This window comes from Notolepis coatsorum, assembly GCF_963971535.1.
Source record: "Notolepis coatsorum genome assembly, chromosome: 1".
Taxonomy (NCBI): Eukaryota; Metazoa; Chordata; class Actinopteri; order Aulopiformes; family Paralepididae; genus Notolepis; species Notolepis coatsorum.
Window position 1 is genome coordinate 12,930,954 of NC_140165.1, and position 16,628 is coordinate 12,947,581.

General features: G+C 42.5%; 1 protein-coding gene across 1 annotated transcript in view; it reads left to right on the top strand.

Annotated features, from left to right (window-relative positions):
* Positions 1-946: 946 nt before the first annotated feature.
* The window catches only part of ankrd10a (ankyrin repeat domain 10a), a 34,821-nt gene continuing 19,139 nt past the window's right edge, over positions 947-16,628 (top strand). The window contains exons 1-3 of the mRNA XM_084323195.1: positions 947-1,349; positions 4,885-5,037; positions 12,807-12,898. Of these exons, the coding sequence (XP_084179321.1) occupies positions 1,149-1,349; positions 4,885-5,037; positions 12,807-12,898 (446 nt within the window). The 5' untranslated portion in view covers positions 947-1,148. The remainder of the gene's footprint in view (positions 1,350-4,884; positions 5,038-12,806; positions 12,899-16,628) is intronic.

The window sequence follows — 16,628 nt, forward strand, 5'->3', positions numbered from 1 at the left end:
GAATGAATGAATGAATGAATGAAAACTTTATTAACAGATTGCAAAATGGGTACAATACAGTACGGCTCAATACATACAATTGTTAAGGGGATGCAGACCAGAGAAAGACGTTTGTCTTGTTTACATCAGGGTCCCCCATTTTCAATTCATAGTGTGTGTGTGTGTGTGTGTGGCTAGGTTACGTAGTCTAATGAGCAACTACGTCCTCTAGGCTTCATTGATTGAAAACTTTATTAACAGATTGCAGAATGGGTACAATACAGTACAGCTCAATACACACAATTGTTAAGGGGATGCAGACCAGAGAAAGACTTTCGTCTTGTTTACATCAGGGTCCCTCATTTTCAATTCATCATAACATATATGACATACAGATATACAGTACTGCTACATCTATACATTTATGACATACCAGATTTGCAAATACAGTACTGTTTGTGATACAAAAAGAGTCCAGAAAAGAGTTTGACGTAAAAACTGTACATTGGGGGGAGGTTGGGTAGGTGGGGTGGGGCTGTACATTGGAGGTGGTTCGGTGGGTGGGGGAAACACTGTACAACTGTACAAGCAAAACTGTACATTGGAATATTGACAACCATACTTGGTCATTTACTGTACATTGGAGGGGGTTGGGTTAGGACATTTACATGGGCCAGTTTCGAATTGCAGTCTCCCGTAGGTGTTCTTTGAGTGTTTTTGAAAGTGGGTAGTGATTCACATTCCTTTACAGCAGTCATCATAATAATTGACTTAAGTTGGAAAAGTGCTGACTTTACCAGGTTCATAAAATTCAATCACTTTGAATTCCAAATGCAAAGTGAGGTTGGAATTTGGAGCCGAGTGTGCCTCAGTGTCAGGTGTGTGTTTGATAGTGAGCCGCACCTCCTCACTGAGAGGCGGAATCCACTCCAGGATTTCCCCTTCTCTCTCAGAGGGAGAGGGACCGCCGAGCCGAGCCGCCGCACACATCTCTCCTTCCTCCCGGCTCTTTGTGAGGACAGACGGTACAGTAGTGTGCGATAGTCGCACGCCCCCGGTACTGAAGGAAGCCATCATTCTTTCACACACACACACAACATCAACCGGAGGGGTGCAAAGGAGGAGAGTTTGCATACTTGACACAAACGCTTTGATTATTTGAAACCATCATGTCTGTCGGCATCGAGTCTGGATTCTCGAACGATGAAGTCCTGAATGTCCGCTTCCCTCTCCACCGCGCGTGCCGAGATGGAGACGTCGGCGCTTTGTGCTCCCTCCTCCAGAGCACCTCCACGAACCGGGCCGACCTCACCGCCGAGGACTCGTTCTACGGCTGGACACCGATCCACTGGGCGGCACACTTTGGAAAGGTATAACGTGACGTTATTATTATTAATCATAATGTAACCAGACGTGTGTGTGTGTACTTTCACATTTGCATTGTTTCCTCCACCAACAACACCCCCCCCCCTTTTTTTAAGGACACCGAGATAAGGATAATAATAGGAAATGACACATGGGTGCGTGAAACGACCATTGTTCAGTCAAAATGAGCAGTGTAGTGGTCAAGACACGGCATGTATGTGTGTCTTTTAGGGAAACGACAGTAAAGCAGGACATTTTCCATCATTTATGATTTTGTCGGCGAGGCTTTTCATTGGCCTTACTGTAACCAATGGCGATCGAGGCGCCAAAACCGTTGGCAGTCAAACCGTCGCCTCTGACTGTAATCATTACCAAGGAGAAAGTGTTTGTTCTGACGCTAACCTTTGACCCTCGCTTCATCATACTCATAATCGTAACCGTTTTCACCGCACAGTTGTGATTCGTTTTATGTCTATATTTCCTTCCAGTCAAACTGGTACAGGATTAGCCCTGGAGTCCTCTGGACAAAGTAGACTCTGGATAAAAGAGTCTATGCCAGCTATGGTATGGCTTTCTTAAACAGAAACATTTTAGAAATATCAATATAATTATACCCTCAGGCGGGGTATATTTTTTTGGAATGTTTTCTCAACAATTCTATTTAAAAAACGATAGCCTTCTTCAGTCGTATAGCCACAGTAGCTGCTGTGTGTTCTGTTGCAGCATTTGATTTTTCAGCTCTCAAAATTCTATAATCTCACATTTGAATGGATAAATCATTGGCAGTTTTGAAAACATGGAGTTTGTTTGTCTTTTCTTCAGCAGACGACAAGTTTTGTCAACAAGAAATGTTCATCCACATGGGCATTTTACAGATTTGCATTGTTTGGCCAACAACAGCTAAATGAACATGTGTGAAGTCATTCGCCTAACCCTTGTGTAGTGTTATTAGGTGTAGAATAATTCTGAGAAAAATGTAACTTTTTCTTTATAAACGTAACACCTAAAACACCTGTTAACTAAAATGGGCTCAATGGAAGTGGAAGTAAGGTTTAATTGATGGATAGGATAAGCCCTAAGGGCTACTTAACAAAAACGAACTGAAAACAAGTGTATTCCTCATTTACATCACAAAGAAATAAGTGATTAGCTTGTAAATGTATCTGGGTTTCCTGGTCAGCTGATACGAATGGTTGGCCCTGCCTGAACTGTGGTGCATTGTATCGGCTTGTAGCCTACAGGGCTGGGGGGGGGGGGGGGGGGGGGGGGGGGGGGGGGGAGGGGGAGAGGGAGAGGGAGAGGGAGAGGAGAGAGAACAAGGGAAATGAAAAACGAGATCCTCATCCAAGCCACTAGTCTACATCTGTTGAGTATTGGGTGCTCTCTGCTACAGCTGGCCTGTAATGTTTAGGCTGGGCAGGACACAAGGTGGCGCGTGTGTGTGCAGTGCATGCCGCTGGCAAACTGAAGTTCTGTGTGAAGAAAGTTTCACAGATGTGGTTGAACGGATGCTGGCAGAACGAGCAGGGAAGGGGGAACGAGAGAGAGAGAGAGAAGGAGTGGGGAGGGGCGAGACAACGACGTGCAGCGGTGCGTTTTGAAGCTGGCACCACCACTCAAAACAGCCTACATTTAGAATGTTGATTCTATTCATCTGTGGTTGTTCACTTGGTAAACGTGAGAGGTGGGACTTAACAAGTCAGGTCTAAAATTAGATGAACGTATTAACAGACGCGCCAAGGCCTAAAGGGCAGTTGGATGATTCACCCCTCCTTTTGTCTTTGATCTGTAGTAAGTCGGCCTGACAACAGGAGATCCGCCCAGAATCCGATAGGGAGGGTTAATGTGTCTGTGTTTGCCCGCCTGGAAAGAATTACCTCCCGCCATATAGCTTGGGGTGTGCCCATTTCTGTTGAAGTGGGGGGGAGTGCCACTGGCTGCTATATTTGAAATCCGTTGGCTTTGAAATCTCTGTGGTTCAACACACGCTCACTGCAGCCCTGACGCTGAAGCCTTCATTTTAGGCGGGTCATGTTAACATGGGTACTTTTTGATTTGATTTTGATTTGATTTTAAATCTTTATTTCGAACATGTAAATACAAACACTATAAAATCGAAACAAATCATTGATCTCTATGAAATGAAAAAAATAATAATAATAAACAAAAACAAAACGTAACTCAATTTACATGTTCGAAAAGGAGTAGGAAGAAGTATACACTTATTTAATCCTACCCCTTTTCCACTACTCAAATGAGTGTACTAATTTAAAACATTACAAAACAAATATTTTTGGTCTCGGTTCAACATTATGCCCATGTTTTGTTCACCGTGGTCGGTTGTCATGGTGTAATGATTATTTAAGAGTTTTTTAAGCCTCCGTGAAGTGAACACTTATTTTCGGGGGGGGGGTGAATGCAGGGGAAAACTGGTGTAGCACTGAGGCACACACTCCAACCTGCACACACACGCTGTTCTCTCTCCTGTCATTTGGAATTAAAAAAGAAAGGAAAAAAACGACAAACTTTTGCACTTTGCTAACTAACTTATAGGAATCCACCTTGCCTATATTACTACCCACTTTACTACTACGCACCCAAGACTGTAGCACCCAAGTTCAACACTGTTTGACAAACAGTCTTACTCACTCTTATCTGCCAGAGTTGTACCCTTCCTGCTGACTTGTTGTACTGAACTTGGATAAAACTAAAAGCGTCAGCGAAATTACTAAATGTAACTGTTGTTATTGTGCACGAGTGAGTTGTTGGTATAAGCAGTAGCACCCAGTAGAGATTGATGCCCGTAGTGGCTTTGCAGATGAGCTGCAAGTGCAGAGGGAGGACCATCGATCATCAATCAATAATGGAAGCCGTGCTTCCTCACAAAGAGAAGCCATAGACCACCGCAACACTTCCGCTATTCTGAAATCATGGGAGAGAGAGCACGGGGAGAAAATGAATGAATGTGGATGAGAGCCTTGACATTAAGTGGTTGTAGCTACGGCTGTGGCGGTGCGGGAGACATGATCCAATAGACTTTTATACGCCTGCGAGTCTCCTGAACACGGAGAGACCAATCCCAAGTCGATCTGCACTTTCTTGGCCGAGCTATAGTCACTTTTCCGCACCTACTACTCCCAAACTCTGCATGCGCAGATTGATAAACCTATATCTCTGGACAATCCAGAGAGACTCCGTGGGCAATCTGTGCATGCAGAGTTCGGGAGTAGGTGCGGAAAAGTGACTATAGCTTGGCCGAGAAAGTGCCGATCGACTTGGGGATTGGTCTCTCCGTGTTCAGGAGACTAAAAGTCTATTGGATCATGTCTCCCGCACCCCCACAGTCGTAGCTACAACCACTTAATGTCAAGGCTCTCATCCACATTCATTAATTCCCCCCCCCCCTCCCATGAGCTCAATGTAACACGGAAGTGCAGTGGTCTATTGTTCAGCTATTTTAGAGCCTCTATTGATTTATGTTTTTTTGTTTTTGTTTGGTTGTTGACTGACTTTCTGACTCGTTTTCGTCCTCTCGTACAGCTGGAGTGTGTCATGCGTCTGGTGCAGGTGGGCTGCGAGGTGAACGCTGTGACCACCAGGTTCGCCCAGACGCCCGCCCACATCGCTGCCTTCGGGGGCCACCCAGAGTCCGTCCTGTGGCTGCTGCAGGCAGGGGCCGACATCAACAGACAGGTGGGGGTCTGCCGTCCCGAAGCTCTCTGGGAATAGAATTGGAATCTATTGTCGAGCGCAGGGGGTTCAAATCAAATTTCAAATCTAATGTAAAGCCCGCATCACAAGTTAATGTCCCCATGGGCCGGACAAGTCTTCTATAAACAAGTCTTCTATAAACATCACAATAAATTAAGAACAAAAAAACCCACCATGAAATCCAAAATAAATGTAAAATAAATAAATGCAACACTCTCAGACATAACCCAGCGAAGGTAAGGAAAAACTCACTAAAAACCTAGCAATAGGAAAAAAGCACCACAGGCAATGTGGCGGAGAGAAACCTTAGGGCCGTTCAAGGGGGGGATCCCCCTTCTTGGATGTCGGTGATGGTAGTGTTGCTATGGATGATCGATGGGTGGAGAATAAAACAGGCAAAATAGTTACTTGGTATGTGTGTACATATACGTGTGATAAAACACAAATATGTACATGCAATAGCGACTGGGGTACATAGAACATGTTTGAAAGATTGAAATAGAATAGAGCTAAGAACAACAACAACAACAAAAGAGAAAGCATAGGGAGACAAGCGCTAGTATGAAAATAGGATAAAGGCTAAATGTCAAGGCTCGGAGCTCAAAGTATCAGAGTCATATTCCGTTTGCAAGGGATTATCTCTGTAACATTTTAGCTACGGCACGACGGAACGGTGCAATCTAACACGCAACGCGGGGACAGACGTGACTTCACACACAGACAGTGCAATCTAACACGCAGCGCGGGGACAGACGTGACTTCACACACAGACAGACAGTGCAATCTAACACGCAACGCGGGGACAGACGTGACGTCTAACAGAGCACAGGGACAGACGGGACTTCACACACAGTGCAATCTAACACGCAACGCGGGGACAGACGTGACTTCACACACAGACAGACAGTGCAATCTAACACGCAACGCGGGGACAGACGTGACTTCACACACAGACAGACAGTGCAATCTAACACGCAACGCGGGGACAGACGTGACTTCACACACAGTGCATCTAACACACAGCGCAGGGACAGACTTCACACACGGTGCATCTAACACACAGTGCAGGGACAGACTTCACACACGGTGCATCTAACACAGTGCGAGGGACACAGCGTTTCACACACCACCAGACGGTACACTGTAACACTACATGATGAGGCAGACACGTTTAGACACAAATGGACTTGGTAAACAGTTGGCAGCACGTTTATACCGTATTATCTGTAGTATGTGTAATGTATGTGTCTGCATGTGAAAGTAATGGAGAGAAAATGTTTTACTGAAATTAAAAGAGCTAGACCCAGACTTGGGTTTAATGTTCAGGAAATGGATTCTAAATTTGAATGGTTATTGAGAATGAATGCTGCCCATTATTATTATTATTATTATTATTATTATTATTATTATTATTATTATTATTATTATTATTATTATTATTATTATTATTATTATTATTATTATTATTATTATTATTATTATTATTATTATTATTATTATTCATGTTTTTATTTCTAAAATAGGGACAATACATATTAACGAACATTTTCATGTAAATATACCAGATTATAGTCAAAGTCCCTTTGCAGGTTGATGTTAACCGAGCAGACAATTACAAATGTACATACCGGTAATCTTCATAACCACAAGAACAGACGACACTTCCTGGTTCAGGTCTCTTTCCGCATGTGAGCATAAATGAGCTAAGCCTAGCTGTAAAGAGGCGTCTTGTGTGTTTTATTGAGCCTATTTCCATTCATGAGGTGAGAAGTTAAGGGAAATAGCCCATGACATTATTCTCCCATCAAATTTAAGCTTTAAAATAGCTTCACTTTGGAGAAAAATCTACCCACTTTGCCATTGAGCTAGGGTTGCTGCGGTGAGTGCGGTCATGTGGAATTTCCCATCACTAATAAATTCACGACAACACCGGTATTACCAGTGACACCGGACATTTAACAAAATTACATTGTATCTGTAGAGCACTTACTTTGATCTCTAATGTAATGCGGCTACATTGATCTGTTTTTAATTCATTTTCAATCGGTATCCAATATCCATTTGTTGGGACAGACCGAGTTCACTTTAGGTTCTAATAAAAAAATAAACCAACGGACAGTAATACCTTCAGTCACTTTTCTATCAATGTAGCGCATTGGTCACATACTGCACAAACACACTTTTGCTGGTCTGGTCTCAGTGGTCTGGTCCTCTGAGCTTTTGCTGCTGCAGGGTTTAATGTGAGATATTTCCAAATCCTCCGCTATCATTGTGTAAGGTGTCATGTCGTCTCTAGAGCCTTCTTTCTCTCCCTCAGGTGAAGTTAAAACTACCCTGTAAGTGAAACCTAAAAATAGCTGCTGTCCAATGCAGACACGTTCAGTTTATAATGTTGTCTGACTTACACACTTGATAACACGTTTAGTATTTTACAAATTAGTGTTTAAAAAAAAATAAAATAAAAAAATGTTATCCACTTTTTCTCCCATTTTCTATATTTTTCTCCCATCCCAATTTCGTATCATCCAATTCAACCCTCCCCTGTCACGAACGCTGTTTCTTGCCTCCCACAAGCCGGCTGCAATGTGGACTAAGTCATACATAGCACGAGTCCCCTCCGGTACTTGAAGTTGTTTTAAATTTTTTTTATGTGGGCACGGATATGCAAAAATGTACTGTTAGGATGTGGCCAAGCGGTGGACAAATCTGAGGAGTCTGAGGCAGGTTGTCATCACCCGGTGTTTTGTATGTTTTATGTTATATTTCTATGGAAAAAAAAGAAGCATACACCAGTGGGGGGGTAATGTACTCCGTGGAGCCTGAACACAGAGGAACACAGGTATCTAATCACCGACTGCCACCGACTGCTGCAGTGAGATAGCATGATCTCAAGAGCGCTAGTCTCGTATAGCTAGCTTACGAAATGGGCCCGCCAGAGCCCTTATTAAAGACGGCTAATCAAATGGCGGGATATTTGTAAAAATAAATGCCGATACCAATAATATATCGGTGATAAGCCAATATTGGCTGACTGTGACATCTGCGCCAATCGTGTGACGCCTGTTTCTATCACTGGTTAAGCTTAGGCACTCTTTCGAAGTTGGTTAAGGTTAGAGTTTGTCTTAGAGCAGGGCGATAGAACACCAGCCCTGATTCCAAACTCTAACCTTAACCAACTTCGAAAGAGTCGCCTAAGCTTAACCAGTGATATAACTAGGCGTTAGGTAGTTTGCAGGCTGTTAGAGGCGGAAATAGGCGCAGAAACAGGCGTCACGCGATTGGCGCACATGTCACATGACCAGAAACGTTAGTGGCCAATCAGATCGCACAACGCGAACGCGGAACTGGAAGTTTGTTGGTAAAAGTATAGACGCGGACCGGGATCTAGGCCAGCTCCGCCCACTGAAACACATTTTACACCCTGTGTGATGTCACCTACTCATCCCCTCGCTGCTCCACTGTCCGCTGTGGGTCACAAATCACTTGGGCGCGTTGACCAGATTGATCCCATTATGGGATCTGTGGCTCTGTCTGTGTTGCGGAACAGACTTCCACTACCGCACGGCAACTGTGCACGATCCAGATCCTCATTTCTACATGACCGTGGTGGCGGCGTGGCTAATGCTAGTGCAGATGATTAGTGTGCTCCTATTTCACTGGGCAGAGAGAGTCTTGCTATGCAGATGGGATCTCACGCAGTCCTTCAGTCAAAACAAAGGTTGCCCACATACGTGTGCGACCTCTGCCTGGAAATGTGCCTAGAGGAAGCAGGCTCAGCTGTCCGGTCGTGTAAAATGGGACTGGGGGCAAGAGGGGGGGGGGGGGGGGGGGGGGGGGGGGGGGGCGGTTTGAGAAGGATAGTGATGATGATGGTCGGGAGTGTTGCTTCTCTCATCCTCCTAAAAATATACACGTCAATCTAGTGACGCACACACACACACACACACACACACACACACACACACACACACACACACACACACACACACACACACACACACACACACACACACACACACACACACACACGACACACAGCACCTCCCATTCCATCCCTGACTCAGTTCCTGACAGTGAAATTGTGCAGCCTGACTGACCTACATTCCAACAACGGCACAGCAGAACAGAGGCTGCAGGGTGTTGACCAGTGTGTTGAGTTCTGTTCTCCAAGGGGGGCGTTGTCGCCTGGTTAAACAGTTCAGTAGCGTCTCCGCGGCCTGGTGCCCCTCCCCCGTGTGTCAATGCTGATTCACCGTGCATACACCGTGCATACACGCATCCAAAAACTCGAATCAGTTTTGCACACGTTCATTTAGTTTTGACAGTTATCGAGAGTGAATGAGTTTGAATATGGCCACCGGTGATCTCATTTGGTACAGTGAATCCTTGCGGTGTGTTAATTACAGCTCCATGAAATGATTTAGATGAAAGAATAGCAATAGATTCAGATTCAAGAGTTTATTCATCACATACATACCAGGGCATACAGTGAAATGCGGTTGGCCATGCCCGCTACGATTGTGCAAAAATACAATAGTAATTATAGTGAATAGTAGGGATGTCCAATATTATCGGCCGATATTGGCATAAAAATGTGATATCGAAAAATATCTGTATCGTTTTTTTTTTTTTTTTACATTTATTTACCCAGGCAAGCAAGTAAGAACAAATTATTATTTTATTTATTGTCAAAGTATGCATACTGTTGTTAATTACACGACAAGAGATATGTAATGTTAATTACCTGAAATTATTCTGTTTTGGGGGGGGGGGGGCTGCATATATCGGTTGATATCGGTATCGGAAATTAAGAGTTGGACTATATCGGTATCGGTAAAAAAGCCAATATCGAGCATCCCTAGTAAATAGTAATAAAATGAGCAGAATATTGTGTTGTCTGTATGTGTGTGTTCATGTGTGCTTGTGTGTCGAGAGATCAGTGTTCTGATGGCCTGAGGGAAGAAGCTGAGCCTTAGTCTCTCTGTTCTTGTTGCGTATATGCGAAGGCGCTTGCCTGACCGCAGCAGCTTGAACAGGAAGCTTGTCTTATAGGGACTGCTACCTCATCATTTTCTTGAGCTGTAATTAACACAAGGAATTTACCTGGGCTTTGGCCATCAGCCGACAACTCATCCCATCCATTACCTTTAATGAACGGTAATAGACTTGGACCGTCATTCTGGGGTCCTTGGACAAGAAGATATGTAAGGGATAATGTATGTCTACGAGGTCATTGTCGCAAAATAATTGACCGACACAGAGTTTAAAATACCGAGGCGCCGCGCCGAGGTGTTTTAAACGTAGTGAAGGTCAATTATTTTGCGACAATGACCGAGTAGGCTATACATTATCCCGCTTATTACATGGCTAACTTACTAACAATATACCTAATTCATTTGACAAATCGCAGTTGTTCTGTGGCTCTGTCAGCCCAAATAAAGTGATTATTATTATCGCGGGCAGCCTCTGGCTCCGCTGTCAGTGCAGCGCTATACATTATCCCGCTTATTACATGGCTAACTTACTAACAATATACCTAATTCATTTGACAAATCGCAGTTGTTCTGTGGCTCTGTCAGCCCAAATAAAGTGATTATTATTATCGCGGGCAGCCTCTGTGTTCTGGCTCCGCTATGTTCTGGTTCCGCTCGTCGCTCCGCCCCCTGTCATCGCCGGCACGGCAGTGTCTAATTGCACTGAAACAGTGTGTCAGTGGGCTTGATTGCGAACAGCTGCGCTCTGCGGTCATTATTGAAAAATCGGGGGGCTATTGACCAATCACAAGCAAGCATTTCGGCGAATGTGAAAACGCCATGTAATAATGACATATAATACACATTTCTCCATTGGAGAGAGTTAACGTGTAAAAAAAAATAGGGATGCCCCGATCTATTGGCCAGCGGTCGGTATCGGCCGATATTGACTAAAATAGCTGGATTGGGTATTGACCAAAAAAAACTATATATATATTTTTATTTTATTTTTTTATTAAATAACAAATCAAATAAGAAATAACAATTCAGTACATTTATATCTATGTGTTAATTTGTTAGATTTTGTTTCACTAAGTTAGGAAAGTAATGTTTTAAGTCAAGCCTGATGTTGCCTTTCACAAAAGAATGATCCCAGTTTCTTCCACACAGTGAGGCATACAGTTTATTAATTGAACAATGGGTATTTACATTACATTTTGTCATTTAGCTCAGTGGTTCTCAACTGGTCTAGCCTCGGGACCCAACATTTTCCTTAGTCATTAAGTCGCGACCCAACATTTTTAACCACTATGATTTATGTAAAAAAAAATATTTGCAGTAATACGCAATCTTTCAAAACATGAAATAAACACAAAAAAGTGCAACAAAAGTGCAACTATTGCTAAAAACCCAATGAAATAAAAGAATAATAAATAATATATGCTTCTTAGCAGATTTCTTAGCTTAACATAACAGACCTAAATTTGGGGGAACTAATGGGATAACTGAGTTTGCAACAAAAGTGCAACTAGGGCTAAAACCCAATGAAATAAAATAATAATAAATAATATGCTTCTTAGCAGATTTCTTAGCTTAACATAACAGACCTAAGTTTGGGGGAACTAATGGGATAACTGGGGTTGCAACAAAAGTGCAACTAGGGCTAAAAACCCAATGAAATTAAATAATAATAATAAATAATTATGCTTCTTAGCAGATTTCTTAGCTTAACATAACAGACCTACGTTTGGGGGAACTAATGGGATAACTGGGGTTGCAACAAAAGTGCAACTAAGGGCTAAAAACACAATGAAATAAAATAATAATAATAATAAATAATATATACTTCTTAGCAGACTTCTTAGCTTAACATGCAGGGAACTAATGGGATAACTGGGGATGATGTTTGCTCCTGACAAGAGTCTCAAAGTCTGGGGTGATGGTAGACAAAGCAACTCTGAGGTCATGCTCAATGTCCAATCTGTTCCTCCGCTTTGTCTTCAGCTGGACCAGAGTTGAGAAGCCACTTTCACAAAGATAGGTAGTGAAAAAAAAAAGTAAAAAAAATAAAAAAAAAAACATTTTTTTTTTTTTTTTTTACACACACATCCGCGACCCACTCAAAATGGCCCCGCGACCCACTTTTGGGTCGCGACCCACCAGTTGAGAAACACTGATTTAGCTGACTCTTTTATCCAAAGCGACTTACAAGTTCTGTACGACAAGTCATCAGGAAGGGCACAACTCTTATCAGCTGAGTAACAATGTTGGTTACAATGTTGGTGCTACAGTGTAGGTTAGTATATTAGGAATGAAATGAATGAATGAAAAACTTTATTTAACAGATTGCAGAATGGGTACAATACAGTATGGCTCAATACACACAATTGTTAAGGGGATGCAGACCAGAGAAAGACGTTTGTCTTGTTTACATCAGGGTCCCCCATTTTCATTTATGTGCATGACCGTAAGAGTAACTAGTAACAAAACCAAAAGCGATCGGATTCGGCAGTGTATCGGCCGATATGGCTCATAGAAGATCGGTGATCGGTATTGGTGGCAAAAAATGTGATCGGGGCATCCCTAGTAAAAAATGCAGCAAATCAAGTCAATTTGCTTTGATTTCTGGCACGTGAGACGTGTTTGTTTGGTATGGGATTTTAGTATCGGGGAAATGATCAGATACTGATATTGTACTAATTGAACCTGGTATCAGACCGATATCGGATACCAGTGTCGTTATGGGTGCATCCCTAATTGTGCATTGTCTGTTTTCAGGACTATGTAGGTGAGACCCCCATCCACAAGGCAGCCAGAGCAGGTAGCACTGAATGCATCAATACCCTCCTGATTCAGGGGGCTAAACCGGAGTAAGTACCCCCTTTGACCTCTGCCCTACAGTGCACCCAGAACTCTTTTATCATGCACCAGCTTTGTTACCACAGCAACAGTTATTGTCAGGGACTCCACTAACTGGACACGGTCTGTTCTGCAGTTGACCCATCTCAAGCCCCGCCCTCTTTTCCTGATCCTCCAATCACGACGGTTGCTTCCCGAAGCAACGGTTGTAACTGGAGGACCAAGAGAAGAGGGCGGGGCTTGAGATAGGTCCCTGGAGGCAGTCTAGTCGCCAGTTTCACCACACGCTGGTATACGAATCGCACCTTTTTGACATCCGTGTTCCGACCTATTGGCTTAAAGTTAGTCTGAAAGATGACGGCGTTATGTCAAATGAAATACAGTACAGACACCAAATGACCCAACAACAGTCGCAATGTCCTCAGTTGGTCTCACGCCATTGGGTTTTATAGAATTGACTATTGATTAATCCCGAGCAACCAGATGGCTTTGCAACGCAATACTGCGAAGCACCCATTGCCTTTGCAGTTCCTCCACGATGAGCACCAAATGGTGGTTCACAAGGATTACCATAAGCTCATTTAAATCCTCGCTTGTTTCGGTAAGCGGCCTCATGAGGGCGGACAGCCCACCCCGAGAGGATAGAGTGCAGTACATGCAGCTCTCGGCTGTTCCGTCTGTGTGGCTGCCTGGTTAAGACCTAGCGCCTCAAGAAAGCTGCCCACTTTGTCACACGTAGGCCCTAAAACTACTGCCTCATTCCAGGCTTTGTCACATAATAATAATAATTATTATTAATTGCATTTATATAACGCTTTTCTAAATGCTCAAAGCGCTTTACAATGTAGGGTGGAAATTCCCTCCTTCACCACCACAGTTTTGATGAGCTGCATACATTGTCTATATTTGTCTATATATTGTCTATATATTGTCTATATCCCACATATTTATTGATAAAATGCTGGTGGGGTTCCTTATCAATACATGTTGCTGTGGTCGTTCTCATTTCTTTATTGTTTCTGTTTTCCTGTGTATTATAGTTGGAATGTAATGCTAATTTCATGATATTGTTATTATTCTTATTCTTATTATTATTAGTGGCATGGGGGCAATTGCACATTTCTTCCACTGAGCACTGTGGCCATTTATAAATGTAATTTTGCCAGGAGTACATAATTTGATGATAATATTATGAAGTAGCAATGTAGGGATATTTGGTTGATATATACCATCATGGATCTATGCAATGGTATGTATTTTTACTATATCGTCATCCACAATATACATATTGTTAAAAAATATATACATACTTTTTTTTTTGATACCTTGCGGTAGTATTAAAAAGTACGAACAAAATAGACCATTTGCATCAAATGGCACTGACAATTGTATTACAAGATAAAAAATTCATCACATTGTAATTTGTACTGGAACAATACCGTTGCACTGTCAAAAGTCAGAAGAATATCATGATATGATATTTTGGCCACATCGCCCTGTATTGAAGTCACACTTCCAGCACTTTGTCTCTATTACCATATTGAGTAATTATCTTGCACCACGGCATATCTTGGTAAATCACAGCATCATAAATTGTAATGATTTGTCCCTGTGAGGTTAATCCCACATGTTTTCACTTCTCAATTCTCCTGATTTCTGCTGTATCAAGAGTATAAAACCATTGGCTGCAGAATACATTTCTTACATGTTTTTATTTTTAGGAAATATTTTATCCTGAATATTTCATTTTACAAAAATCATATACTGTATTTTGTAAAATGTCAATGCTGTTTATTATAAATATTCAATTGACTGGGATGATTCAGTTAGCAATAATATACAAATAAAACCTGAGGCATTAGTTCAATCTTTTATAGATAAATATACACATTATCTTGATAAATGTCTATTAATATTAATTAATCAATTCAGTTAGTAATAATATACAAATAAAACCCGAGGCATTAGTTCACATTATTATCTTTTATACTGTAGATAAATATGCACATTATTTTGATAAATGTCTATTAATATTAATTAATCAATTCTACAGATACGTGCAATTGGATTTAATATCTATGAGTATATAACAATGTACATTGCTCAAAATGTAACTCCGGTGTTGTATTAGTCAGTTTGAAGATGTTGGAAGTTAAGTACTCTCACGCCTACAGATGCTATAATAAATCGTATATTTTTACCGGTATTTAGAATGAAGAAATGTGCATTTGGTCCATGCTTTCTACCAAACGTGCTGATTTTAAATGAATTTCTATTGAATTATTTTTATAATTGAGCCATATTTGATAAAGTTTATTTACTGTCATTTAGTTTAGTCTTTGTTAAAAATCATCTGTGTGTATATTGTTCTAATTCTGCTTTCTTCAACAGCTTTACATCTGTAGAATGTAGGTTATCACCTACTGTATGTGATCAGATACCAGGAGGTAGTGGTAAAGCTAAGGCTGAGAAACTCATGGCTTTTTCTGTTTTCTTCTTGCAGTCAAATTGACTAAATAAAGTTACCAAATTTGAGGAATTTACAAATAATCTTGAGAAACTAATAACTCTTAATTGTGTAACATTTTTTAAGCTTTAGCTTTTCTTTATTGATATCCACATTTTCTACAATCAACTTAGAAACTTAGCAACACTGAACAACCAAACTAACCTCGGTCTTCTTGTGTTCTTGGTTATATTATCATACTGGCAATCGCGTCTTGCTCTGCCATATTGAGATAACTTATCTCCTAGCACTTAATGTGCTCACGAAACAAACAAATGCACTCACATGCACGTGACCAGGCCACGCCCCTGCGTCCCCCTATATGACGCCGGACATGGTCACGCTCCACCTTCCTCTTTTTGTTTCCAACACGGAAGTAGCAGTGCACTCCGTGAACTAGTTGTTATGAAACGCAGGGAGAAATTACACAATGTTGGGTATTCGCCAGAAGTTCACCAGCCCCTATAATCTTCTCGGCACATCCTAACAGCGCATCGGGCCTGTCCTGGGTTTTCCTCGTCTCGTGACAGCGGACCGAGGGACGTCGCGCGACGGTTAGCAGTCGAGCTAAGTCGTGCACAGGTAGGGCCTGCGCTATCAGGCATTGATACTAGCATGCTCGTTGTCCCGTGAGATAGCCGAGTGATGTATTAGCACGAGGGGCAGGATATTTGGGAAAACATGGTCGTCATGACTCTTTTTTTGGTGTTTTTCCAACTATCCTAGAGCGCGCGGCTAATGCTAATGCTACAATGCTGGGACGCCGTTCCCTTGTTCCCCGCCGTGGGCTGTCGCCACTCTTCCCTCCTCTTAACCGTTTCATTGCTGAAGGTCAATCGGTGTCTAATGTGGGGTTTTTTGCTGAGGCTTATTTACCCTTTATACGGGTGGATGGGCTGACGACAGGGCGCAAGGCAGGTGTGCCGTGGCTAGAGGGCCAGGTAGCATCGGTCCTTTGCCCTGGCATGGTTGAACGGTATCCCACCCGGAAGCCAACGCCAGAGGGCGAGTCGGCCCAGCAGGTGGCTGTATGGGCTGATGAAGCTTATACCGCCGCAGGACGGAATTTAGCGGCGACCAGTAACATTGCTCAGTTGGCTGCTTTTCTGTCCACAATGGTGTCGGGTAGTGGGGCCTTAGGGCCAGCCGACGTCGAAAACATTGCGCATGTTTTTGAGGTTATACAGCTTTTAACCCAGTCGCAAGCTATAACCGCAGGGAGGACTAGGATGCTG